We start from the raw sequence: 25,681 nt of genomic DNA, 5'->3' as shown, positions 1-25,681 counted from the left end.
AAACTGACTTAGGCAGGCGGTAAATGATGGTTACCTGGCAGAATAAATTTATTGGGTTTAGATTTTGCCGCTAAGATAAAAGATTAATTGAGTGAGGGAATGGAAATCTATCAAAATCATTCATTGCGCTACTTGGAGAAGAAGTTTACATCGATTTTTCTACAATCTACCATAACATTCAACAATACGCTACAATATCCTACAGTTTATTCTTGTATCATACCCAAACACAACAATGGCTAAGGGTGCGCGCTCAAGTTCTATCAAGGCAAACAATTCCGCCTTAAAAGCCAAAGTCTTTGGTCCGGTCGAGAGTGCACGAGCAAAGAGATTGAATGCGAAACTTATGGAATTGATTTCGCAACCAAAGCCATCAGCGAAGACAGAAGATGTGAGCATGGAAGCAAAAGAGGGAAAGGGCGAAGAGGGTATGGAATAAACATTTCTTTTACAGGATTTGTTCTCTAATATTTTATTTAGCATCTGCAAAAGACACCTCGAAAGCCACCGCCGCATCTCAAGAGAAGCCATCCGAAGGTATTTGAAGACTTCACAATCTAGCGCCTACTCGAATCTTTGACTGACATATGAAACTGCAGAAATGGAGGTAGATGCCATCAGCAAGGTTGGCTCCAAGTCAAAGAACCGCATTTCGAAGAGAAGAGTTAGCAGTCGCAAATCCCAGATGACTTTCACTACATACAAAAACGGAAAGAAAGTAGGAGGAGGTAGAAAGCAAAAGATCTATTGAGGACCTCAGCACTGAGAGGTTTAAAGTCGAAAATCATCAATTATAATATATAGGCGCATCTGGTTTTGGGGGGCATGGAGTTCATGGTGAGGGTTTTGTAACGCCTTCGGGCAGATAAAATTGAGGAGTAGTTCAAAGGACTTCGAAATGTTAGATTATACCAAGAATGTGAAAGGTTCAACCTTTCCGCCGTCTCCAGTATACCAAAGACCCTTCCCCTCACACATGCATTGCACAAAAAATATCTGATTTATCCATGTCCACTGATAAGGATTTCTTATCCAAGACGCCAAAACGCGTTCGTCAACCTGACACCTAGCTTCTCTCAATACGAACTTCTTAAATTATTCTCTTACATAAATACAAATGGCAGAGAATAGTTTGAACGACATAGTTGTCTTATTCTTCAGCTAACATATCATTGATTCCACACAAGCAATCAATGGGTCAGGACTAAAAGGCACAAGATGGCCTCAAGAATACGAAACTCTTTGCTCGTGGTAGCAAATGTTCTCATTCCAATTGCTATATTGCTATTTGCTAGTGGTTTCTTTCCTTACAAGCCCTTTCTATCTGGACTGGCACAGTATGAGTCTCTGGAATATGGTGCTCCCCCGGAAGCTCCATTCGATAAGGTCATCTTCATGGTTGTTGATGCGCTGAGAAGGTAGAAGCTTTGCAGCAAAGTTTGGCATGAAAGCTAACCTTGACAGCGACTTTGTATTTTCAAATACTTCAGGATTCCAATTTACTCAAAGGTTGATTGCATATCTGCAAGCTCTTACAAACCAAACTAACTCTTTCTGTAGTCTCATTCGAATGGCGCAGCTCTTCCATTCACAGCTCATGCGACGTCTCCTACCATTACTATGCCAAGAATAAAAGCCATAACAACGGGTTCTATACCTTCATTTCTCGACGTGATTCTGAATTTTGCTGAATCCGATACATCCTCTTCTCTGGCGACTCAAGATACATGGCTAGCACAAATGAAAGCAAAAGGAGGAGGAAAGATGATCATGTATGGAGACGATACTTGGTTGAAGCTATTCCCGGAAACTTTTGACAGAGCAGATGGAACTTCAAGCTTCTTTGTTTCGGTCAGTCATCCAGTGGCTGAGACTGTACATAGAATGAATGTAGCTGAATATAAATTTCTGTTAGGATTTCACTGAGTGGACAATAATGTGACCAGGCATGTTCCGGAGGAGTTGATGAAGGATGATTGGAATACTATGGTTCTCCACTACCTTGGACTAGATCATATTGGTCATAAAGCAGGTCCACGGAGGTGAGATTTTCTATTGTGAGATTTTCTACACGGGAGACTAATCCCTTGACTAGCCCGAATATGATTCCCAAACAGCAAGAGATGGATGGTATTGTCCGATTAATCTATGAGAATATGGAAACTCAAGATTACCTGAGCTCAACCCTTTTGGTGTTGTGTGGTGATCACGGAATGAATGATGCTGGTAATCATGGTGGATCTGCTCCAGGAGAAACCTCCCCAGCTCTTGTCTTCATGTCGCCAAAATTTAAGGACCTTAGGCATGAGCGTCAGCGGCTCGAGGTACCTGCTCCATTTGAAGAGGAATTCCAGTATTATAAAACTGTTGAACAATCTGATATTGCTCCTACACTTGGAGCTCTGCTTGGATTTCCTGCACCAAAAAATAATTTAGGAGCATTCATTGATGACTTCTTACTATTCTGGCCTGAAAGTATGTTTGTCTATTCTCAGTCAAGCCCGTTCGCTAATTTTCAACAGGAAACGACCGTGTTCAAATTTTGTTGAGAAATGCTAGACAGATTCTCAGCGTTGTCACTGCAACATTTCCATCATTTGAAAACGATGGGCCTTCCGAGAACTGCCACCAACTATCAAGTAGTGTCGATGACTTGGCATGCCAATGGAGAAGCATTACCCAAGGCCTAGTTGGTCTTCAAGCTAACGAGCAAGATCACGCTGTTTGGGTCGCAGCCGTCACAAAAGTAGGTCTTACTTAATGACCATGTTCAATATCTAACAGAATCTTAGTGGTTGAAGGAGGCCCAAGAGCTGATGAGTGGCACTGCTAGTAATTACGATGTCAAAAAGTTAATTACTGGTCAAGTTATTGCTGCTCTGGCTTCGGTTATGGCAGGAGTTGCGGCAGGGCCATTCATTATGAACAATCTTAAAGCTAGCATTCCATTTATAGCTACCTGCTTGTCCTACGGTATCATGATGTTTGCTAGTAGTTATGTGGAAGAGGAACAGCATTTCTGGTATTGGACGACTACAGGGTGGTTGTTTCTCTTATCGATCAAGAAGTATGATTCTCTTAATCTTGCCCCTCGATTCAAAATTAATGAAATACTAGTATACGTCGCCAATCTCGTGGACTTTGGCTATTGAACATCAGCTCCATAATGATTCTCGTCGCCACCAGAATTGCTAGACGCTGGAATCAAACAGGCCAGAAATTCGCTGGCGATCCTGATATTGCTCGAACATTTTTCTCTCAACATCGATTGACGCTATGGACACTTGTAGGCGCTACATATCTTTGGAATCTTCAATCACTCGCTAGTAAAGGATTTCCTCGTTTCCCACAAATTCTTGCTGGTGTTATTTCAACACTTTTGGCGACCGCAGCAATTACATTCAAACTTGCATTTACAAATGAAGATTCACCTGAACTTCTTGCAGGCATAGCAAAGACTATGGCAGACAATGATACTGGTATTCCACTTGTTCTCCGGGCAAGACTGGTCTTTATTGGGATTGCATCTTGCCTAGCATACACCGTACTATCTAGTTTTAGCCCATCAAGTAAACGACAGAATTGTAAGTTCCTTTTCTTCACTGCCACTGCAAAGTGCTCTCGTAACTAACCAAACTCAAGTTCCCATGCGCACGATTCACGACCTCATAGTCCTGCTTCTGATTACTCAAACTCGCGCAACCAACATCCCACTGATTCTAGTCTTTGAACTTCAATACTCACTCCTCTCAACCCTTGATCTCTCCCTCATAGAGATCACAACTACCACCCTCCTCCTACAACAAACTTCCTTCTTTGCTCTCGGAAACTCAAACGCGATTTCATCAATCGATCTCTCGTCTGCCTACAACGGTGTTGATTCCTACAACGTCTTCGCAGTCGGCGTCTTGGTTTTCATCTCTAATTGGGCTGGTCCTCTTTACTTCACATCAGCTGGTAATCTCCTACTCTTGAAGTTATGGAAAAAGGACGGAGTGAAGCGAAAGAACGTTTGGAGTAATCATATAACCCTATTAACGATATTCATAGCGAGTAGCTTGACGGCGACGATGATAGCCTGTACGGTATTGAGAACGCATCTGTTTATTTGGACAGTTTTTAGTCCCAAATTTTTGTATACCATGGCTTGGAGTGCGGGGATGCATTTGGGAGGAAATGTGTTAGTTGGTGGAGGATTGTGGTCTTTGGGGAGGATGCTGAGTTAAGGGAAGGTGGTAGAATTGTAAGAATAGTGTTGTAGAAGAGGAAAGTGGAGAAAATTCCTACTCTTTAGGGATAGGCGGGGAAGAACGTTGAAGACAACTGTCAAAATAGAAGCAAGCCAACTTTTCGTCAAAATCTAATAAATCGGCAGTAGAGCTTTGAAGTGTTTGGAATTTCTCTGATACTTGACATCAGTTATTGACATTATGACATATATCTCATAAGAATCTTAAAATTCTCAACGTGAATCAAAATTGACTCGCTTGTATTATTGCTCGATAGGGGTGTCAAATTCACCAATTATTCCTAGAATTAGATCAAACCAGCAAACAAATCTTCGATAGCGTCCCCACCCTTCTTTTTCCTCTTCTTCTTCGGAGGCTTCGCCGGCGTCGAATCTGAGGAAGTTAGTTTGGAAGTCTTCGCCTCCACTACTTCACCATCCTGTTTCCTCTTCTTTGGTTTTGCTTTCTGAATATCAGTGTCGTCTCCCTCTTTTCTTTCCACTTTTTGGCTATCTTCCATTTCTGAGACTGGAATATCTCTCACGATCTTCTCCCCCATATCCTCTCCTATCTCTGCCTCATTCAATTGTGGCGTCTCCTTCACAACTCCTGCTTGTTCGGCAATTTCCTCTGCAGTGAAAACTCTCAATGCACCGAGAACTTTATAGAATCGCGCCAAACATCCCATTAACATCAATCCTAAAGTAGCATATTGATTATTGGCTACTAATTGACTAAATGCCCTATTCCTCACCCTCATTAGTAATTTTCCCGCAAAAATCCTTTACTATCTCTACTTCTCCAATCCAACCACGAACAAAAAAACTTACAGATAACATACAGGTACCACATCCTCTTGAATAAATCTAACCAGACTCTGTAATTCCCTCTCTTCCCTCTCTTTTCGTTCCCGAGCTTTCCCTTTCACCTTTCCACGTGATGATTCCATCACATGTTCTGGGATCATAGATAGGAGGCGAGATAATTGGCGGCGGAGAATTCCAAAGGATATGTACCATTTTGAGAGACGGTGTTGGTTTTTATTGCGGTGGTGTGTGAGATGAAGGAGGTGAGTGAGTGAGAGAAGGGATGCATGGTGTGGGTTTGGGGTTAATATGTTCATTTTCGCGGGGGATTTAAAAAGGAATTGTGGTTCAGTGATTTGTCTCTGAGTTTGAGGATTTTCTTATTTTAGGAGACTCAACTTGTGTGGGAGCATCATCGTTTTGCGTGGTATGAATTTTGGTAATTCATCATGACGGAGGAAAAAGATATAGAAGGCAAGGCTTTAAAATTGTCAGCCTTGCAGGAAGGCTTGTGCACGGACTATACGTCGAGAACAAGTATGCAGACCAGAGCTCCATCGACAGCCTTGACACATGCGATATGCGAAGTCTAGAACCTCGAATAATGATATGAACAAGACTATCGATTCCATGAACTCCCAATACATGTTAATTCATAATTTATGAATAACCAGATATAATACGAATTCCAAACATTGTCTAACGCCAAAATGGCAGTTACAATTCCCCTCTCCACTACAACATGCTTGACCTCCTTAGAAGCATTCAAATATCCGCTTCCCCAGATTCGCCAATTCCATCGCGATCTCACTACGGAGCTTGACGAGAAAAATGCACGTCTGCGAACACTGGTCGGGGGTAGTTATAGACAACTACTTGGAACCGCGGAGCAAATCTTACAGATGCGCCAGGATATTAGCGGAGTAGAGGAAAAGTTAGGAAAAGTAGGGGAAGGATGTGGGAGAAACGTATTGGTTGGAATGGTTGGCGGATTGGGAAAGTTACAGAGCGAAACGAAGAATGGGAAGAAGGGCGAGGAGATGCGGGTTGTGGCTAAGATGAAGGTATTGGGAATGTGTGGGATTGTAGTTGGGAAGCTCCTGAGGAGACCAGAAAGAATAGATGGGGATGGTGGGAGAGGGAAGGATTTAGTTATTGCTGCGAAGGTATTAGTTCTAAGTCGGTTGTTGGCGAAGAGTTTGGAGAATACGGGAGATAAGCAATTCGTCGAAGAAGCGAAAAAGAAGAGGTCGGTTTTGACGAAGCGATTGTTACGTGCAGTTGAAAAGACATTGGTTTCCATGAAGGTTGCTGAAGATAGAGATGATCTGGTACAGGCACTTTGCGCATATAGTTTAGCTACTAGCTCTGGCGCGAAAGACGTTTTGCGACATTTCTTAGATGTTCGTGGTGAGGCAATGGCTTTAGCGTTCGACGACGAAGAGGAGAACAAACAAACCTCAGGTGTTCTACGAGCTTTGGAAATATATACGAGAACTCTACTAGATGTACAAGCTTTAGTACCAAGGAGGCTGAGTGAAGCCTTAGCTGCACTGAAGACGAAACCTTTACTGAAAGATGACAGTATTCGAGAGTTGGAGGGATTGAGGTTAGACGTGTGTGAACGGTGGTTTGGTGATGAAATTCTTTACTTCACACCTTATGTTCGGCATGATGATTTGGAAGGATCGTTGGCAGTTGAAACACTAAAAGGTTGGGCGAAGAAAGCGTCAGAAGTGTTACTGGAAGGCTTTTCGAAGACTCTTCAAGGGGGCTTGGACTTCAAAGTGGTTGTTGAACTACGAACGAAGATACTGGAGGTGTGGATTAGGGATGGAGGCAAAGCAAAAGGATTCGATCCCTCTATACTTCTAGATGGCTTGCGAGACGTTATTAACAAACGACTCGTAGAGTTATTGGAAACTCGAGTTGGTAAACTCCATCTAGTGGGGACGGAGATAGAGTCCACATTGGCAACATGGCAAGAAGGAATCACTGATCTACATCCAAGTCTTTGGGATGAAGATATGATGGCAACCGAGCTCAGCAATGGTGGTAATATTTTCAAACAAGACATACTTGCCCGCACGTTCGGACGCAACGATGCCGTTTTAAGAGTCGTCAACAGTTTTCACACTTGGAGACATCTTATTGAGGAAATTGGTACTTACATTGATCAACTGAAAAAACAAAGATGGGATGATGATTTGGAAGATATGGAAGATGATGAGAGTCTCGAATCACGACAAAACCTTCTTAGCAAGGAAGATCCACAGATGCTACAAGATCATCTCAATTCGAGCTTAGAAAAGTCGTTCCAGGAATTACACACCAAGATCACATCACTCGTGGACCAGCATAAAGATAACAAATCTATTGGAAAAATATCGGTATACATCCTCCGCATTCTACGAGATATCAGAGCAGAGTTGCCCAGTATTCCTACACTGCAAGAATTTGGAATATCACTTGTCCCATCACTTCACGAAAATCTCGCAGGCATGGTCTCAGAAAATTCCGTCTTAACTCTTGCAAGATCTCTTAAGAAAAAGAAGGTTGCAGGTAGAGCATTGTGGGAAGGCACACCGGAACTTCCTGTCCAGCCCTCCCCAGCTACATTCAAATTTCTGAGAGGTTTATCGACTGCTATGGCTGATGCTGGGGCAGATATATGGAGTCCTATTGCTGTCAAAGTGTTGAAAGTGCATCTGGATTCCCAAGTTGGAGACCAATGGAGTATAGCTCTGAAAGAAAAAGAGGAAGTTGCTAGTGATGAAACGACCGAATCTCTTACCGAAGTACCAGGAGCAGATGTCGAGGAAAAAGAAGGCGATGCTCCTGCTCCTGCTCCTGTGGTAGAAGTAGAAGTAGATGAAGAAAAACAGAAGGATTTGCTAAAGCAATCATTATTTGATATCTTTGTCTTGCAGCAAGCTTTAGCATCACAAGCGGATGACGAGGAAAACAAACTTACGAAATTAGCGGATGAGGTGGAGGCAAAGCTAAACTTTGAGGGGAGAGAAAAGAAACGTGTGGTTAATGGCGCGGTAGAGTATTGGAAGAGGTGCAGTCTTTTGTTTGGACTTTTAGCGTAGATTTTAGATGGATAGATGAGAAGACACTTATAATGAATGTTACGAATGGCTTACCTTTGGGCATTTATCCTTGTGAGTTCAAAAACTGAGGCGTCGGGCTCGTAAAAGCCGATTCTGTATATGAGCATAATTTGACGATTGTGAAGAATGTAGCTAGCTACATAGGCGCGTTCCATCTTTTCTGCTGCCGTTTACTTTTTACGATCTTTGTTTGCTCGATCGACTTGTTTGGTGCTGTACTCGTTATCACTGCTGGCGCGGCTCCATCGACAATAGAATTGTGAACCGATGGTTCTTCAGGCTCTGAGTGACGACTCCCCTATGTTCACTATTTGGTTTACAATTATCACCCTGCATTGACTCTCCTATGTTCACTACTTGATTTGCAATTATCACCCTGCATTATTAAAGTGATATCGGCTACGACCTAAGGGCAAAAAGTGCTTTTTGGTTTATTGGCGGATTTATGGCTTGACGGAAATGTAGGTAGGAGATTATACAGTACTCTGTTTACTGAGTGTGTATCGCAGGAATTTGGTATAAAATAAGTAAATCGTGTCATATGTTTAGAGATTATTGTTGTACTTTACTTTCGCTGTGCGAATGTGAATATTCCTCACACTGTAGATGATTGGAAGTTGAATGCGGTGTTCGCGAGATAGAAGATCTCTGGGAATAGGATTGTATTGTTTCTTGTTGTTGGGAAAGGTTGTTAGGGTTTGGTATCTCTTCTTTATTCTGTTCGCAAGATTTTTGCTGTTAGTATAACTTATCATGATACCATACTATCTTCTAAAGCCTTCTTAAGTGCTCCCTCGAAAAATCAATAAGACTCCTGGAAGACTATCTCCGAGCTAGAGTCTCTTTACTAGGTATCTAACTTTTTGAAAGGATGACACAAACTGTTTATATACCCAATTTCTCCATTCTACGTACCTGTAATGACTTAAGAACTAAGAAAGAGCGCTGTAGGTAAGGAATCCAGAGATACAAATCATCTATACTAATAATCGTAAAATATACGCATAGCGAGGGGATTTCCGAAGGTACGTTTTGCAAATGAATTGGATGTTTAGATTGCAGACATGTGATCAGAAGAAGACAATCACCAAGTATTGAGTCTTGATAGTGAAGGATACATATTGCATGAGGTTTGCATATCTGCATATCTGCATATCTGATGCAGATGTATGGTTGCAATAAGAATAATATGTATACCGATGGTTCGGCTCGTCACTGGTTTTGGTGGGGATCACAGTAAGCTTGTTGTTGGTAATATTTGGATTGTTCCCGTGTGTAAACCAATAGATCAGCGGTAATTGCAAATTTGGAGAAGAGACGAATGTAAGTTCTTCGCTGTACTTCGTACAAACGGAACATTCTCTCAAATACTGGCAAATCATGTTGTAGGAAACGGATGCTATGTTATGCTACGCTATGCATGTCGTCTACCTTGTTTCCCACCGGGTTTACGGCACTAGCAGTAACTTGTCAAGTCGATGACGACAAAAGTTTGAAGATCAAGAATTGACTTTCTGCCTTGCATTCAACGAAATCAGTAGCCTAATCTGTGCCGCAGGGTAAGTTCACTTGAAGTATGCCCCATTATGGTGAGCGATCAGATGGTGAAGGATTTGCAAGTATGGCACTATGCGGTGGGAGAAGTAGAAAACGGCAATAAGCCTAAGCCTCACTCTGACATGCACACACACATCATGATGTAAGTGGGGTGGTAGGGCATATGGAATGTACTAAGACTCGACAATGGAAGGTGATCAAAGATGGAGGAGGCGCAGACGCAGACAGGAGGACGAGGGAAACGCGCTCGAGACGAGCAAGTCATTTTGTGACCCACATTGACATACAGCAGCTCAAATGCTGGGTACTCGTATCCACATTGAGCCGCTTCAGGTTCTACGCAACGCTACGATCGAAGGATTCCCCACCAGTAAACCACGTTTCTTGGCTTATGAGCTTCTCCTAGTTCTTACCCGGAAATAGGGCGTGGAAGGTGCCAGATCGAGACACAGAGACAAGAGGAACAGAGACAGATATCTTTGAATGTTCAAGGGACATTGTTGGGGCCAAGAAGGAAACAATCTCGGTGCTGAAAATACAAAAGCGGTATAGTCCCGGAAAGGGGGTCGAGTCATCTCACCGGAGTACTGTATCGAATCTTGAACGAATTCAAATCACATGATTTTGCTTACGAAAATAGATTAACCCTTGCAGGACCTGGTTGCCGCCTCGCTCCTCATTCATCCAAACACGAACCACTGCGAGCAATGGGAGGACAAGAATAAACGTGTCAATCTTACCGACATTCATATCTGGGTGCTGACTGTGTCGAAAGAATATTTTTATCGGGAATCTTCTGGGCGGGTAGGGCTATGTTCCACCACCAAACGGAGGCATTATTCACAACGGGTTGAACCTTCCGTTATCTAACTGCAAGCATGGGCTTTTTCTCTAACAATTCTACAAAGTATGAGATGAGATTCATATATTGAGGCAGAGCACGCTTGAATTCACGTAAGCTGACTCTCCACTTTCATGACGACAAGGTACCATTGTGACTTATTCGGACACAGAACGGTTAACGGTACAGAGTAGATGGTTGACACACAAGATGATTTCTATGCATTGATATCAATCAGGATCAGATTTCCTTCACAAATGTTTCTAGCCGTCATATCTCGTATTTCGCTCAAGAGACCTTGGTACATGGGATGGAAATGTGCCGCGATTGATGTGCACCAGCGGCGTTCAATCACTCCGCTTGCACAACTAAAGCATATCAAAAAGAAGCCAGAGTTCCTAATGTGGTGACAATGAGGGTTATCACATCGTTAGCTGCATGCTGTAAGCCACATCGTTCTTCCCGAGATATGATGGTGGGATGCTATCGTCAATTATTGGTACCTTTTTATCCATCCTGTCTATTATGGGAAAGCAGATGAAGAAAATAAGGGAATAGAGGGGAGAGCGATCTTGTAAGGATCCTCGAATATGTTTCCCCATAGCACCTTCGAAAGGAGCGGCAGAATTGAGGGCTGATCGTCTTATTCACTACTTCTCCTTCATCAACAACCAATCGAGCCAATCTCACAACCCCAATAACCACAAAGCAGGTCGTCTTACTGATTTGATTTTTTCGATGCTTACATCCGCGGCTGATTGAAAATCTATTTTACATATAAATCATTTTGTCATCAATCAAATGGGGTGACCGGCCCCCACACTTCAGCCGATTAACTAAAATAGGTCTGGTCGGTCTAGTCTATATTTCTTGGTATCGGGTCATTAAATTGACTGAGGTATGAAAACATTCACAGTACATTTTCGGATCTTACGCTTTCACTGGTCAATTTGCGAGTACTTCCCCAGTAGTAGCCTGATGAATGCTTGTCGTCATGTACGCCCCGGGGAAAAGAGGTACAATATTCGGCTCAGACGAGACATGGGACCTGGTGGCTGGAATCATATCTCAATTCCACATTCCTTTCAGCTTGATGTTACTCAGCCTTGGAAAACCCCTAACATCTTAACGAAGCTGTTTCTCCATATTGCTTATATTCTGTTGTTAAATACTACTCATTTCACAAAGACTGTTGTTCTCTCTTGTTTCAAAAAATTACTTTTTAATTTCTCTTTGCTAAGTTTACTCATATATATATATATATATATATATATCTTCAAAGCTAGCGTTATCCGTTGAAGATCTCAGTCGATCATCAGAAACCCCTGCTGCGCGAGTGTATCGACATTCGGATCTCTAAATTTTGTTTCACTATTGAGCTATCAATACTTCAATTGAGGTTTCAAGTGTAACAGATTTCCACTGGTGTACCGAGACTGGTACAAATCTCATCATGGCGACATCTGAGCCCTTAGAGTTTCCCAATATGCCAAACGGTAAACAGCGGCGTAATGGGATCAACGCCAATGGGAAAAAACATGAACCAAATGGTGTCAATGGCACTAATTCAAGTAACGGTCAGAAAGGTCATTATTATGAAGATAGTGGACTAGATGAATCTTTTGACGTTCTTAAAAACATCAATGGTCACACACAATCAAATGGGCATTGTTCAAGTGATGACGAACACCGGCCTCTTGACAAATCACATCGAATTGAATCTTTTGGTGCTCGTACTACAGCATCAGGGGGTCAAGCGAGACAACATTCAAAGATCCAGACATATACCGATGACCCAGACAGCAGAGACTTTCCTCGGATATCGAAACCTGTAGAGCTTCTGAGGAATGCTTATGATGTAGTGGTGATTGGATCAGGTTATGGTGGATCAGTTGCTGCTAGTCGTATGGCAAGAGCTGGACAATCAGTATGTCTCTTGGAAAGGGGCAAGGAAAAATGGCCGGGAGAGTATCCCAGTGGTACCAAGCACGCGATGGAGGAACTTCATGTATCAGGAAATTTTGGTCCGGGAATTCTACCGGGTGTTATGGTAGAAGAGGGAGATCCTACAGGTCTCTATCATCTTATATTTGGAAAGGGTCAAAATGCCTTCGTAGCCAATGGCTTGGGTGGAACAAGTCTTTTGAACGCCAATATATTTCTCGAAGCCGACAAAGACACTTTGGCTATGGATTGTTGGCCAAAGGAATTGCGAGAGGAAAAAGCACTAAAAGAATACTACGACAGAGCTGCATCTGTTCTACAACCTCAAAGTTATCCAGAAGACTGGCCTGCGCTCCCCAAGTTGACATTACTGGAGAAGCAGGCTAAAATTCTAGGTATGCATGAGAAATTCTATCGCCCACCACAAACTACTCGATTCCTTGGAGGACCAAACAGTACTGGAGTTGAGATGTACCCATCTGCTTTGACGGGTATGGATTGCACGGGTGTTAATGATGGAAGCAAAAGCAGTACTTTGGTAAACTATCTCTCGGATGCATGGAATTGGGGAGCAGAAATGTTCTGTGAATGCGAAGTAAGATATGTTAAAAAACATCCAGACCCTAAACAAGAAGGTTATCTCGTATGCTTTGCATGGCATGGAAGCAATCGTGGATCTTTCAAGACCAATATTTACGAAGATCTTCTGTGGGTACATGCAAAGAAGTGCGTCTTCCTCGGAGCCGGATCCATTGGCTCAACAGAAATTCTTCTTCGAAGTAGGAGCTTAGGAATGAGCATGAGCGACAGAGTAGGCAAATCCATGAGTGGCAATGGTGATATGTTAGCTTTTGGCTATAACACCGATGTGGACGTTAACGCAATTGGTCGTGCATCCCCCGCAGCAGATAATCCTGTTGGTCCTACTATCACAGGCATCATCGACAATCGAGAGGGCCATGCAAATGTTTTGGATGGATATGTTATTGAAGAGGGTGCGATTCCAAAAGCACTTGCTCCACTGTTTCAATTCATGCTTGAGAAACTTCCAGGTTCTGAAGCACCAGCGGATTTGACAACTCTCGAGAGATTGAGGCACACACTATCATCTGCAGGAAGTCGTTTCTTGGGTCCATACTACAAAAAAGGTAGTATTGAGAGAACACAAACATATCTTGTTATGAGCCACGATACCAATCAAGCCATCCTCACTCTCAAAGACGATAAACCGTGTCTTGAGTTTCTTGGTGTGGGTCGAAGTGATCATGTCAGGAAAATCAACAACGTCCTCAAAGAAGCCACCGAAGCTGTCGGTGGAACATTCGTCAATAATCCATTTTATTCAACACTAGGCCAGCAAGAAATCACCGTTCATCCTATCGGAGGTGCTTGCATGAGCTCGGATAACACCGCACAGTATGGAGTTACCAATCACTTTGGAGAACTTCTCACTGGTAACGGTAGTGAGACATATCCTGGTCTCATAGTTTCCGATGCTGCTGTCATTCCCTGCGCACTAGGCGTCAATCCATTTGCAACAATTACAGCGCTGGCTGAGCGCTCAGTTGCTCATGCCGCGAAGAACCTCAATCTTAGCATTGATTATGATACCAGCAATGGTGTGTTAGATTTGTTCGGCGAACCGAAGTATGCTCCCATGCAATTGCAGAGTTACAGCACACAAAACTTTGAGGTCGAGGAAGCTACTAAGATGATTGATGAATCTGAAAATTCCAAGACAAGCGGGTTTGGTTTTACTGAGGTGATGGAAGGGTTCGTTCATATTGGAGAGAATCTGAAGGGTGATCACCGAGAAGATTATGAAATTGCTGCCAAAACTGCTAGGGGGCTTTGCGAGGCTTCACGGTTCTTTTTGAGTGTCAAAACTTTTGATACACGCAAAAGTATGTAATTTCCCCTATGCAAATCTCATACCATTACTAACATCGCTTCAATAGTTGTGCATCGAGCGGATCATTCGGCTATGTTGACTGGCACATTCGTTTGTGCTTCATTGCCTGGTAGTCCTTTTATGGTTCAACGTGGAGACTTCCAACTCTTCAGCGTCGATCATCAAGCTCCTGGTACTCGAAATCTAACATACGATTTCGATATGACCTCTACTGATGGAAAACAATTACACTTCCATGGGTTTAAAATCGTTGATTCATCAGTTGCTCTTGGACCATTGAAATTCTGGACCGCCGCATCAACATTATACGTCACCATCACAGAGAAAGATGCCAACAAGACTGTACTAGGAAGAGGAATGATGCATATCCAACCCAAGGATTTCTTATCGCAAATATTCACACTCCAGGCTTTTGGTCGTAACTTCTGGTCTAGACTTCAATCCACCACAAGCTTTATGACTTTCTTCGCAAAACAATCAGCCAATCTCTTCTTCGCTCCATTTACATATCTTCAGTACCCATCCGTCACCTACACCGGCTACATAAACGAAACTCGTCCCGACGATACTATCCAAATCGTCGCCTCCGACAATGTGAAGACCCTTCTTCACGTCTGGGAGCCCCAAAATCCGAATATTGAAACCAAAAACCTCTTCTTCATCCCCGGTGCCTCAGTCGATCATCAAATCTTCGCGCTTCCAACCATTGAAGTAAATGCCATCAATTATTTCACCCGCGCTGGCTACCGCTGCTTCGTCGTCGTTCATCGTATCTGTCAACTCGCGGTTGCAGAAAATAACTGGACCACCTTCGATGCGCGTCTAGATATCAAAGCCTCGCTCCAATGGATCCGCAAAGAACATGGCCATGATCCTATCTATACAATCGCTCATTGTATGGGCTCTGTGGCATTTTCGTCCGGACTCCTAGATGGTACTATTCCAGCGAATTGGATCTTAGGAGTTACCTGTTCGCAGGTCTTCATGAACCCAATTTGGGCAACTTTGAATTTGGCAAAGGCGCTAGCGGGTCCCATTCCCTTTGACAAGTTGTATAAATTCTTTGGAGGGAATTGGTTCAGCTGTAGTAGTACGAAGGAAGATTCATATTTCCAACAAGCGGTCAATCAGCTGTTGAGATTCTATCCCGATAAGAGGTGTGAGATTTGTAATAATGTTTCGTGCCATCGCTGTTCGTTGATTTTCGGTCGGTATGTATTTTCCCTGTCCCTTACTCTTACTCTTACTCTTCCTCTTCAACTTCAATGAAATTGAAATGGAACTGAAATGGAATTGAAATTGAGATAGAAAACAACGCTAATCAAAATACACCCCTAGTCTCTGGAACCACAACAACCTCAACGAAGCGACACATCGTCAAATTAACCGATTCTTCTCCGGCGTCAACATGACTTGTCTCCACCTCCTCATGAAAATGGGCACCATCGGACACGTCACCGGCAACGCGCCGCTCTTCCACCCGCTCACCTCGTCCAAAAACATCCGTCGTCTTAAAGGTATCCCCTTCTTCCTCTTCTCCGGCTCGGACAACAAAGTCCTCAATCCAGAAAGTACGACAAAGACGCTCGAAATTCTGAGGGACGAGAATGGCGGAGGGACCGAGTTTGAAATGTATGAACGCACTGAGATTAGAGGGTATGGACATCTGGATTGTTGGATGGGCAGGGAGGCGTATAGGGATGTGTATCCTGAGGTTAGGGAGCGCGTGGATAGGGTGTGTAGGGGGCGAGAGTATAGGTTTGAGGGGAGTGTGGAGGGGAAGAAGGGGATTTAGGGTGAATAACTGGTAATTGGGAATTAGGGATCAGGATTGGGAAAACGAACCCTAAATGAGAGTAACGTATGCTGTATGTAGTATTAGAAATCGGGATTGGGATTGGGAATAGGACTGGCTCCGGGTTTTGATATGTGGCATGAAGGATGAGGAGTTTAGGCGATGTTTCTTTCAACTTTTTATGGGTTTAGACCGGATTGGATTGGATTGGATTGGATTGGATACGGTTTTGATGGATTCTTCTCTTCTTCTTCTCTTCTCTTCTCTTCTCTTCTTCTCTTCTTCTCTTCTTCTCTTCTTTTATTCTCTCACTTTCTCTCTTCTATACCTCAAGATCTCGTTATTTCATATACAATACAATTCAATAAATTACAATCCAATGAAATACATCAAATCTAGTTTTACTTTTACTTTTACTTCTTATTAGATATATACATGAAATCTTAACATGGAATCTTTAACATGAAATCTTAACATGAAATCTTTATATAGAATCTTAATATAGAATCTTGATATAAGATTACATACCATACATAGAAAATTCTCAACTATATTCATCCATCCTTTCAACTTCTCAACTTCTTAGCTTCTCAACTTCTCAACTTTCCATCTTTCCAACTTTCCAACGTCTCAACTTCTCAAACTTCTCAACTGCAAATTATCATTTATTGATTGACAATCTCACATGCTTTTGAATATCCAATGTACAATGTACAAAATCTGAAATTTAATATCTCTCATCTATCATCTACTGCTGTCTACAAATTCTAAACCCCAATAAATCAAACACAACGCAGAAACCCCGAGATTCAGAAACTAAGAACGGCGGAAAGAAGGATATAAGAGGAAGAATGAAAATAAAGGAAGGGAACCTCTTGTAAACTTACTCCAGCATTTCAAACAATCCGGACAACGGAATACTCGGGCCTGGTTCATTTCAACACAATCCATAGAGAAATTTCAGTTTTTAAAAATCAACTTCATTTCATTTCTTGATATCAACTCCATGATCAACGCTATTCCATTTCCCTGTTCCATCAACTCATTGATTCTATGGCTCCGATCCGACATGAACCCACTCAATTCATTTCCTATCCTTATCCTCTCAATCCCATCCCGTGGATCCAATATCTATTTTTGATTATTTCATTATTTCATTCCTGTCAACCTCTACTTCCCTCTCACGCTTCAACCTCTCCTTAGACCTCTTTTATCCCACCTCCATTCTTCCATAACTACCACTCTCGAAACATTCCCGAAGAAGAATAAGAAATGAAGTGAAGCCAGGGAAAGAAAAGCCTCCAAATCCCTCATCCAAAAATCGAAAGAACTTCTCACAATCTATCTAAGCAAGACGCCAACGATTAGTCAAGGAACAAGGAAATTTTTTCTGCTAAAGGCTAAGTTTCCATCGCAAACAACTTTATTCTTTTCAAGTGCCTGATTTGAAAAGTAGGAAGGAAGAAGAAGAGAGGTAAGATATCAAGATAGGGAAACTACTTTTGTTGAGGAGGAGCATTAGCAAAGGTAACACCCTTAGAAATGTTACCCTTAAGACCATCGAGGCAGGCGGCCAAAAGTTTCTTTTCGGCGTCGTTAATGTTGGAGAGAGGGTTTTGAGCCTTTTCGGCACCGTTTGTCTATATGATAGTTAGCTTCCTTAATCTCGACTTCAATAAGAAGTAGAAATAGACTTACGCCAAGTTCAACAGGAACAGAGAAGAAATCGAGGCCAGTCTCCTTGGCAATAGCCTCACCACCTGGAACACCTGGAAGGTAGACGAAAGTTGGCTCGATAATACCCTTCTCACCATTCAAGGCCTTAAGAACCTTCTCGGCGAAACTATTATCTGGTCAATTAAATCCTTTAGATTTTAGATTTTTAAACATACCGGAAGCCAGCATAGGCCATAGAAAGAGTAGCTGATCCAGCACCATCCTTAGCCTTGACAACTTCATCACCACCAAATTGAACTCTGTTAACCAAAGCATCCAATTTGTCAGCTGGGATGTCAACACTTGGCTTAGCTTGGCTGAAAAGTGGGACAATGGTCTCTCCAGAGTGACCACCAATAACTGGGATAGTCAATTCTTGTGGGTTTGCCTTTCCGACAATTTCAGCAACGAAGGTCTCGGCTCTAACAACATCAAGGGTGGTGACACCGAAAAGACGTTGAGCATCAAAGACTCCCTTGGCCTTGAGAACCTCAGCGGCAATTGGGACAGTAGAGTTAACTGGGTTGGAGATGATAAGGATATAGGCTTTTGGAGCAACATCGGCGATGATCTCAATGAGACCCTTGACGATTCCAGCATTGATGTTGAAGAGATCATCACGGGTCATTCCTGGCTTACGGGGAATTCCAGCTGGGATGACGATAATGTCGGCGTTCTTGAATGCCAACTTGGCACCATCATCCTTTGGCAAGTATCCAGTGATTTTCTGTGTAGTTGGCATAGATTAGCTCCTGATATGTCTTCTTTCCCAACATTTCCGAGACTCGTCCCATTTCTTCGGATTGTATACATACAGCTGGGCTCGAGATGTGCGAAAGATCAGCGGCAACACCAGGAGTGTTGACAACATCGTAAAGTGCCAACTCGGTGATGAGAGGAGAGGTCTTGAGGAGAAGAGACAATGGCTATGGGCAACACGATAACAAATTAGCAATCTATTCAACAAATCCGCCTCTTCTGAGTTTCATCCAGAAGATCCAAATCAAGTAAATGTAACTTACCTGTCCGATTCCTCCAGAAGCACCAGCGACGACTATGCCTCAAATCAGTATCTTTGCCATCTCAATCTTGCATAATAAAGATACCTACCAGCTTTGAAACCCATTTTGAGATATGTGAGTGTGTGTAGAGGTATGTGTATGTGTGTTTTTGTATTGAGGTATTGAGGTATTGAGGTATTGAGGTATGTGATGTGAGTGTGAGTGTGAGTTGTAAGTTCTGTCCAGTCGAGAATTGTTAGTAGTACTTCACGCCAAACAATCAGCGCACACCAATACCCCGCATCGCCTCGCCCATCCAACAAATTGGACCCCTCAACAACTCAAATCCATCCACCCATCCATCCACTCATCCAATCTTCACTCTTCACTCTTCACTCTTCACTCTTCACTCTTCTCTCTTCTCTCTTCTCTCTTCTCTCTTCTCTACTATTTCATTTCACCCCTCACTTCCTTGCTTATTAATCCTTTCTCAACCCTTCTTCACTCTGACTTATTAAATAGAAAGATATACTCGTACATACCTCAGGTAATTAAATTAATATCAAGTCTTTTTATTCTCTTTCGATTTATCTTTTCCCATCAGAAAACAGCGAATCGGTCAGTCTTTATTCTCCAATCTGAAAACGGTGAACTGGAAAGCTTATTAAAAAGGGTCAGAAGCTCAAACAAAATGGATGATTTGGTTGGTTCTGATTTGGTTGGCTGGAGGGGTAAAAAAGTCGAAGGGTGCTTGCTATGGCGGGCAATTCTTCCAATCTCCCTCTCTCATTGGATACTTGGGGATACTTGGGGACCGCAAGAGGGAACTCGGGTCTTACCTTGTTACACCTGGGCAGTCGTGCGTTTCTTGGGACTTCTTGGTATTGGTAGGTTGGAACTGGTAGGTTGATAACTGAGCTGAGTGGATAGTGAAAATGGATAGATGGTAAGTGATAAACACGTGTAAAGTACCGGCCGGTAATGAAGAGATATCACATCACATCCATTCCAAATCGAAGAACATTGATTGTTTATATAAAAGTGCCATCTTCTCCGGAATCTACCCATCAAATACGTAACCTTGGGTAAGTCTGGGGAAACGGTAATCTAATTGTCTATATTGTCTACTGACCGAGGCATAATTCCCTTCGCTTCGGAAATCTACGGACGCGTCTATCGTTCTTCCCAAAGACATGTGCATTATGAGGGGAGAATGCTCTACGGATTGTTCCGGTCATCATATTCACATGTCCGCATATCGCAATTTGAGCTTGGGAATGGGATGGGTACTCTTCCGTTGTGGATTGTGATGCCGATTGCTTGAGCCTTCCTTCCGCTTCTAAACATTCAATCAACTCCACCATCTAGTCTCACCATCACTTCACAACCATCACTTTGAACTCCATCCGGATTTCCAAAAGCCATCATGATGTAACCGATTCATTGAAAACTAGTTTGTATGTCTGTCTCAAATGTCATAAAATAGACCACTCCACTCATTAAGAGTACCTGAGGAACCAGACTAGACCCAACCAATTGAACAATAATCAATTCCCCCATTCCCCAACCAGATCAAATTGGTATCCTTTACTCTTCCTTCTCAGCAGCCTTAGAGGCCTTGGATCCTCTAAGCTTTGGTGCTGGGGCATCTTTCTTAGGGGTTTGGGATTCGAGGATAGCGGAGGAACGGGCGACGGCTTCGGCACGGAGGTCAGATCTGTATCCACCTTGGGCGACGGTCTTTGCGACACCAGCGAAGGTCCTATTTTTAGGAAAAGTTTTGTTAGTATCAATTTTCATTCCTGGGTTCGACGAGGTTCCATAATTGGATCAAACGTACTTTCTGCCGGACTTGCTGTAGGTGGTCTTGTTCAAGCTGGATGCTGGCTTTTGGCTGGCAGAGGTCTTCTTGGTGATCAAAGTAACACCCTTCTCAGATGGGACAACACCAACGGCCTATCCATAGACTTGATTAGTACCACTCATTCCATTTCCATTCCTCTATTTGTCTTCGTCGTTGGGGAATCATATTCGTATCGTACCTTGTCGTTGACGAAACCAGCATACTGCAATTCAATTAGCCTTTATTCTTGTTGGAGATTCTGCGATAGAGATTGCTGTAATCATCCCGATAATTCCGTACCTTTCTGGAGTGCTTGTTGGTCAAGTTCAAGGGATCTCTGGAGAAGGTGCTTCCACCACCAGTTGAGCGCTTGACCAAGAAAGCGTTCTGGGATCCTAGATAAATTCCATAACCATCAGTAATTGTCCATCTCTATTCGATTCTCCTCCTATCTTCGCATCCTCTTCGTGTTCGAAACTGCAATCCAACGTTTCCCTCTTGAGTCCTTTCAACTCCCCTCAAGTCCCTTCAACCTTCGACCCCAAATTCCAATTCCATCCCTCGGCATTCCAACAATAAAAACAGGTAAACGTACTGGTAACCTCCCAGATCAAATCAGCGGAAACGTATTGAGACATCTTGACGGGTTGGTGAGTGAGAATTGAGGAAATTCTTTTGGTCGTTGGCGGTAGTCGAAATTATGTCTAAGTCTCAAGATCTTGTCGCAAAATCGTTAAAATTCACGAATCACTGAATTTGTGCGTCCAATCAGATTTCGTCTCGCTTATCCTATGTTAGTCTTCTGTCTGTTGGCCTGTTGTTGACTCTTGATGCCTTACGGCTGACTCATCATAGAGCTGCATAAATAAGGCATGCAGGAAGGCATTCGTCACTTTTCCAAGCTCGAGCCAAGACTCAATCGCATGCGGAAAGGTGGCTGTGAGGTTTGGACGGTTAGAGAAATTCAATACACTCAAATTATTCGGATAAGGCGGGCATCAACTGATGAGCTGCGAGGTTATCGCCAGATTCTTTTCTTTCTTTCTCTTAATGACTACCTATTCTACTTAAATTATTTTCCTTTTTTGTATCACCCATCACCTAACACCTTTGCGACCACCAATACGATTTGTTGAAAAGAGACTTGGAGATCAAGAATTCTACAACTGTTGACCAACTGCGCATGATATTCAAAAGGCTCCGGCGACATTAAAGGTCAAGATGGCATATATACTCTATACGACCGTCTTCATTTTCCTTGTTATCTCTACTAGTAAGTTTTACTTTCCCAGGATAAACTATTTGAGACAATCAAATTACTAACACCATTCCAGTCGCCTTTATAACCCGCGATCGCTGGTCTCCATACATCCCCGAACATTGCCTCGAGCGTCTCCCCCGATTTATGTACACGCCCTATCACGCACTTCCCCATTCCTTCGAAAACGATATTGAATCTGGTTTGACCTCTTCAAACTTCAATCTCTCTCAAAATCTCCTAGATTCGGATCCACGAAATGGACTTTCAGATAATGGAAAAAGAGAAATCCAGTCAATCATGAAGAAAAAGAAGGTCAACTTTGATGAGGCGAGGAGACTGTGGATGCAGGAAAGTTTCAAGAGAGAAAATATTGGACCGGATGGGAAGCCGAGGGATCCAAAGTTTGTGAGCTTTTCGTGAAGAAAGAGGGAGAGCAGATATGGATATACGTTCTTCGATGAGCAAGCTTGTTTGGCCAAGAGACACGATGCGAAGGACTGTCTTATCGAGGGTTTTTATTTCAATATGGCTAAAGTCCCAAATTCTGGAGAAAACTAGAAATTAGGAGAGAGATGAAGAACGAGAGAGGACAGGCGATTGAATTGGAATACGGATCGGAGATATACCCAGGAAGGATGAGCAGGACAGACCGGAAAGGACTTGGACGGGGATGGGATCTGGGAGGCACGGAAAGTGTTTGATTTTTTTAGCGACGGACTTGAATTGGTACTGGATGTCATCAAGCAAGTGAAAATGGCGTTTTGAGGTTTTGAACCCGGCATCATAGTTATCCGGGAATTACTACGTGCCAGTACGAAGGCACATTTCTTTTATACTCCTACAATACTTTCCTTCGTTAATTTTTTCTTCTTCTCCTTATTTCATTTGTCAACATCGAAACCATTATTTGAAAGAAGAAGAGGGGTTATAATACCCACTTGTGTGTACATTATTATAGGGAAAATAAGTTATTCCATCATTCCTACATGTTATTCTAGGTGTTCAACAATATGGATTTTAGATCTGGCAGCGAGGAGTTCCTGATCAAAGTGAGTTGTGAATGATGAGCATTTGCAAGACCCAAAACAATATCCCAACGATTTTGAAGATTAAAGATTATAATACCTAGCTAACCCCCTCCTACCCAACAATTGAATCTCATAACCTGGCTGCTAGCTAGCTAACTCTTACGAATTTAATCCTCTTCGGTAAATATTCCCCTTCCCCCCCTTTCCCCCCTCCCCTCATAAATATAATCTAGACTAGAATTGAAACAATCTAATAGGTAGGTAGATATACAACAGAATCTAGCCGAGTATTGCGAGAAGACGCGAAAGAAGAAAGTACATTGAGGCTTTGATTGATCAGTCTTGTTGCATATCTAGGAAAGATTGCTGTTATTTTTATGATCGCTGAGTATATGATAGGAGAGGAGTGCTAGATGGTGGGTAGTTTTAGCAGGAGTTTTTTGTTGCTTATCTGTGTAAGGGAAATGAGTTGTTATTTTTATGGTTATTGGATACTCGAGAATGGAGGAGTAGCTAGCGAGTGGTGGTAGTTTTTTGTTGCATATCTAAGGGAAACGGTTTGTTATTTTTATAAATATTAAGGGTTCGGCCCTCTGCATTATCCTCTTGGTAGAGGAAAGTAGTACTTTCTTGCATATCTAAGCGCGGTTCGTTATTTTTATAATTATCAAGTGCTCAAGATTTCCTATGTGCTTAGAAAGTGATCAGGTGCTGGACGTGTGGTTTTGTTGCAAATCTGGAAATTGACGGCTGTTATTTATATGATTATGGCCAGTTTTAATGACTGAATAGATGGATTCGTGGAATGAAGTGGGAAGGCCTAAAGTCCGGAGAGGGGAGGAAGGGAGAAAATAAAATCATGGGATTATTTGGTTTGTGGAGGCTATCTACTCAAGAGGTCTGAGAGAAGCCTGTTGTTTTTACATTCCCCTGCCCTCGCCCTCGCCCTCGCCCTCTTTTCATCTAGAATCTAGAGTGCGAGAAAGGAAATTACCATAATAAGATAGGGTGAATGGACCATTAAGATGTGAGTGCAGGTAGCAATTGACTTTGCTTTTATTGTGAAACAATGCGATATGAGGACCTCCAAGTATATTGTATTCAACGTACGTGAGTTCTCCTAATTGCATCTGGCCATGATGTGCCTGCTTAGGGGCCATCTCTCTTGCTATTCCCCACAGTAAAACCTCACTACATTGATAGCGTGGATCTTCTGGGCAATCTACTGTGGCCCATTGCCTGAGATCCTGACGACAACATCGACGGCGGGATATGTCTACTACCATAACCGTGCTGTTTCCTAGTTTGACCAGTCCCTTCCTATGACGCCTTGCTAATCATCATCTAATTCGGTTCCATACCTTGCGATGCCATCTCGCTAAATCGCAAATCGCTAAGTCGCAAATATTATTGTACTATGATGTACATTGTGGTATGGTATATCTTTATTTTTCTCGTGCTCTCTTGGCATCCGGCTCTGGGTAGTGTATATTAGGGATTCTCTAAAGCCCATCACTTCTTCATATTACAGCTGGCCGACCTATTGTGTGGTTCTGACAGCAATAGCAGAATTTATTATATTGTTTCCAATAATCCAAATATAATCATCATTTCCCCGTGGTAGTATTAACAATGCTCTTAATCTGGAATGTAGCACCCGGCAATTCAGTTGTTTCCGCTTGAACGGTAGCATTTATACCCATTGAAGCGAGAGCTCCACGAATTATGCCGCAGGGGAAGTATAAGAACTGAATGGTTAAGTGTTAGCTCATTGCATTGCGAATTTTGGAGGCGTGTGTGAACAAGCAAGAGATACTAACAGGCTGAGCGCGTATAACTGCATTTCCGCCTGGCTCTGTGCTCATGCGCGCAAAGGGCCGGAATGAATGGTCTGTCAGGACGTAGACTCCCTATTCCCCCATGTCAGTATCAATTTATCTGTGCCAACCAAACAATTTTCCGTTGCACCCAAAAAAGAGGAGAAAATACCCTATGATTCGTTTTCAGATTATCAATCTGTTTCCTAAATACTAACATCCACAAATCCTTACACAGAAACTTAATAACATCCAATGTATCTGTAAAGCGAGGTCGATCTTTACTAAACCGCTCCACGAGACCCAATCCAACACGATATCCGAGACTTTCAAGACGGTAAAATACTCGTTCGCGTTCTTCTTCTTCTTCCATTTTTGGAGGCGCAGATGGATCTGGAGAGGACGAAGAGGGTGAAGAAGGCGCATCAAGTGCGTGTACAGTACGGTAGGCCAGAGGGACGAGTTCGATAAGGAGGAGGTCCAAACAGGAGGAATTGAGGAAGGTGGCCGTGGGGTCGGAGGCATTGTAGGGTGGAAGAGGCGATTCGAAGGACATTTTTATGAACTGTTAATAGCAGGCCAAGGTACGAATGATTTGGTGTGACTTGTTTTGGTTTGCGCAAGGAGGATGTAGAGTTGAGTGGATGTGGTGATTGCAAGGATTGTATGAGGATAAGTAAATTGTGCAGAATTACTTTGGGGTAGATAATTTGCGAGAGTGAGTGTGTGTTCTGTAATCGCAAATGTAGAGAGAGTATAAGTGATGAGTTGGTGAGGTTGCAGAGGATTGCTATGTCGGGTAGCTGAGTAGCTTA

At 42.8% G+C, this 25,681-nt stretch overlaps 9 protein-coding genes across 9 annotated transcripts; 5 read left to right on the top strand and 4 right to left on the bottom strand.

The window, feature by feature from the left end:
* Window positions 1-235: 235 nt before the first annotated feature.
* Window positions 236-751, top strand: EAF02_003353 (uncharacterized protein; the record flags this gene model as incomplete). The annotated part of the gene is made up of 3 exons (XM_038899401.1): window positions 236-428; window positions 481-537; window positions 600-751. The coding sequence occupies 3 exons, from the start codon at window positions 236-238 to the stop codon at window positions 749-751; spliced, it is 402 nt and encodes a 133-aa protein (XP_038760328.1).
* Window positions 752-1,107: 356 nt separating this feature from the next.
* On the top strand, window positions 1,108-4,395 carry EAF02_003352 (uncharacterized protein). Its single transcript, XM_038899400.1, has 9 exons — window positions 1,108-1,418; window positions 1,491-1,509; window positions 1,561-1,910; window positions 1,947-2,042; window positions 2,096-2,475; window positions 2,523-2,746; window positions 2,793-3,067; window positions 3,118-3,584; window positions 3,643-4,395. The coding sequence occupies exons 1-9, from the start codon at window positions 1,219-1,221 to the stop codon at window positions 4,224-4,226; spliced, it is 2,595 nt and encodes an 864-aa protein (XP_038760327.1). The 5' UTR covers window positions 1,108-1,218; the 3' UTR covers window positions 4,227-4,395.
* A 2-nt stretch (window positions 4,396-4,397) lies between these two features.
* EAF02_003351 (uncharacterized protein) lies at window positions 4,398-5,458 on the bottom strand. Its single transcript, XM_038899399.1, has 2 exons — window positions 5,060-5,458; window positions 4,398-4,972 (listed from the first exon to the last, which is right to left on the bottom strand). The coding sequence occupies exons 1-2, from the start codon at window positions 5,350-5,352 to the stop codon at window positions 4,537-4,539; spliced, it is 729 nt and encodes a 242-aa protein (XP_038760326.1). The 5' UTR covers window positions 5,353-5,458; the 3' UTR covers window positions 4,398-4,536.
* Window positions 5,459-5,745: 287 nt separating this feature from the next.
* On the top strand, window positions 5,746-8,130 carry EAF02_003350 (uncharacterized protein; the record flags this gene model as incomplete). Its single annotated transcript, XM_038899398.1, has 1 exon — window positions 5,746-8,130. The coding sequence occupies one exon, from the start codon at window positions 5,746-5,748 to the stop codon at window positions 8,128-8,130; it is 2,385 nt and encodes a 794-aa protein (XP_038760325.1).
* A 3,667-nt stretch (window positions 8,131-11,797) lies between these two features.
* Window positions 11,798-16,502, top strand: EAF02_003349 (uncharacterized protein). Its single transcript, XM_038899397.1, has 3 exons — window positions 11,798-14,397; window positions 14,452-15,616; window positions 15,744-16,502. The coding sequence occupies exons 1-3, from the start codon at window positions 12,003-12,005 to the stop codon at window positions 16,198-16,200; spliced, it is 4,017 nt and encodes a 1,338-aa protein (XP_038760324.1). The 5' UTR covers window positions 11,798-12,002; the 3' UTR covers window positions 16,201-16,502.
* Window positions 16,503-17,696: 1,194 nt separating this feature from the next.
* On the bottom strand, window positions 17,697-19,042 carry EAF02_003348 (uncharacterized protein; the record flags this gene model as incomplete). The annotated part of the gene is made up of 6 exons (XM_038899396.1): window positions 17,697-17,840; window positions 17,899-18,043; window positions 18,093-18,643; window positions 18,732-18,842; window positions 18,939-18,970; window positions 19,027-19,042. The coding sequence occupies 6 exons, from the start codon at window positions 19,040-19,042 to the stop codon at window positions 17,697-17,699; spliced, it is 999 nt and encodes a 332-aa protein (XP_038760323.1).
* Window positions 19,043-20,265: 1,223 nt separating this feature from the next.
* EAF02_003347 (uncharacterized protein) lies at window positions 20,266-21,551 on the bottom strand. Its single transcript, XM_038899395.1, has 5 exons — window positions 21,356-21,551; window positions 21,061-21,155; window positions 20,960-20,983; window positions 20,758-20,873; window positions 20,266-20,679 (listed from the first exon to the last, which is right to left on the bottom strand). The coding sequence occupies exons 1-5, from the start codon at window positions 21,396-21,398 to the stop codon at window positions 20,505-20,507; spliced, it is 453 nt and encodes a 150-aa protein (XP_038760322.1). The 5' UTR covers window positions 21,399-21,551; the 3' UTR covers window positions 20,266-20,504.
* Window positions 21,552-21,981: 430 nt separating this feature from the next.
* EAF02_003346 (uncharacterized protein) lies at window positions 21,982-22,441 on the top strand (the record flags this gene model as incomplete). Its single annotated transcript, XM_038899394.1, has 2 exons — window positions 21,982-22,033; window positions 22,095-22,441. The coding sequence occupies 2 exons, from the start codon at window positions 21,982-21,984 to the stop codon at window positions 22,439-22,441; spliced, it is 399 nt and encodes a 132-aa protein (XP_038760321.1).
* Window positions 22,442-24,656: 2,215 nt separating this feature from the next.
* On the bottom strand, window positions 24,657-25,422 carry EAF02_003345 (uncharacterized protein; the record flags this gene model as incomplete). Its single annotated transcript, XM_038899393.1, has 3 exons — window positions 24,657-24,797; window positions 24,870-24,959; window positions 25,039-25,422. 3 exons carry the CDS (start codon window positions 25,420-25,422, stop codon window positions 24,657-24,659), a joined length of 615 nt encoding a protein of 204 aa, XP_038760320.1.
* Between the last annotated feature and the right edge of the window lie 259 nt (window positions 25,423-25,681).

This window comes from Botrytis sinoallii, assembly GCF_014898435.1.
Source record: "Botrytis sinoallii strain Bc 23 chromosome Unknown BSIN_005, whole genome shotgun sequence".
NCBI classification, from domain to species: Eukaryota; Fungi; Ascomycota; class Leotiomycetes; order Helotiales; family Sclerotiniaceae; genus Botrytis; species Botrytis sinoallii.
Note: the sequence above shows the minus strand (reverse complement) of the source record. Positions and strands in the feature narration are given on the sequence as shown.

Bases quoted from the DNA above. Each gene is read 5' to 3' on its own strand.
- EAF02_003352 (XM_038899400.1), top strand. From the start codon at position 1,219: ATGGCCTCAAGAATACGAAACTCTTTGCTCGTGGTAGCAAATGTTCTC. The intron at 1,911-1,946 runs GTTAGGATTTCA...TAATGTGACCAG, and splicing joins GTAGCTGAATATAAATTTCT to GCATGTTCCGGAGGAGTTGA. The intron at 3,068-3,117 runs GTATGATTCTCT...ATGAAATACTAG, and splicing joins TTTCTCTTATCGATCAAGAA to TATACGTCGCCAATCTCGTG.
- EAF02_003351 (XM_038899399.1), bottom strand. From the start codon at position 5,352: ATGAACATATTAACCCCAAACCCACACCATGCATCCCTTCTCTCACTC. The intron at 4,973-5,059 runs GTAAGTTTTTTT...GGTGAGGAATAG, and splicing joins GTGGTACCTGTATGTTATCT to GGCATTTAGTCAATTAGTAG.
- EAF02_003349 (XM_038899397.1), top strand. From the start codon at position 12,003: ATGGCGACATCTGAGCCCTTAGAGTTTCCCAATATGCCAAACGGTAAA. The intron at 14,398-14,451 runs GTATGTAATTTC...TCGCTTCAATAG, and splicing joins AACTTTTGATACACGCAAAA to TTGTGCATCGAGCGGATCAT. The intron at 15,617-15,743 runs GTATGTATTTTC...ATACACCCCTAG, and splicing joins TGTTCGTTGATTTTCGGTCG to TCTCTGGAACCACAACAACC.
- EAF02_003347 (XM_038899395.1), bottom strand. From the start codon at position 21,398: ATGTCTCAATACGTTTCCGCTGATTTGATCTGGGAGGTTACCA. The intron at 21,156-21,355 runs GTACGTTTACCT...GAATTTATCTAG, and splicing joins TTTGATCTGGGAGGTTACCA to GATCCCAGAACGCTTTCTTG. The intron at 20,680-20,757 runs GTACGTTTGATC...TCCTAAAAATAG, and splicing joins TACAGCAAGTCCGGCAGAAA to GACCTTCGCTGGTGTCGCAA.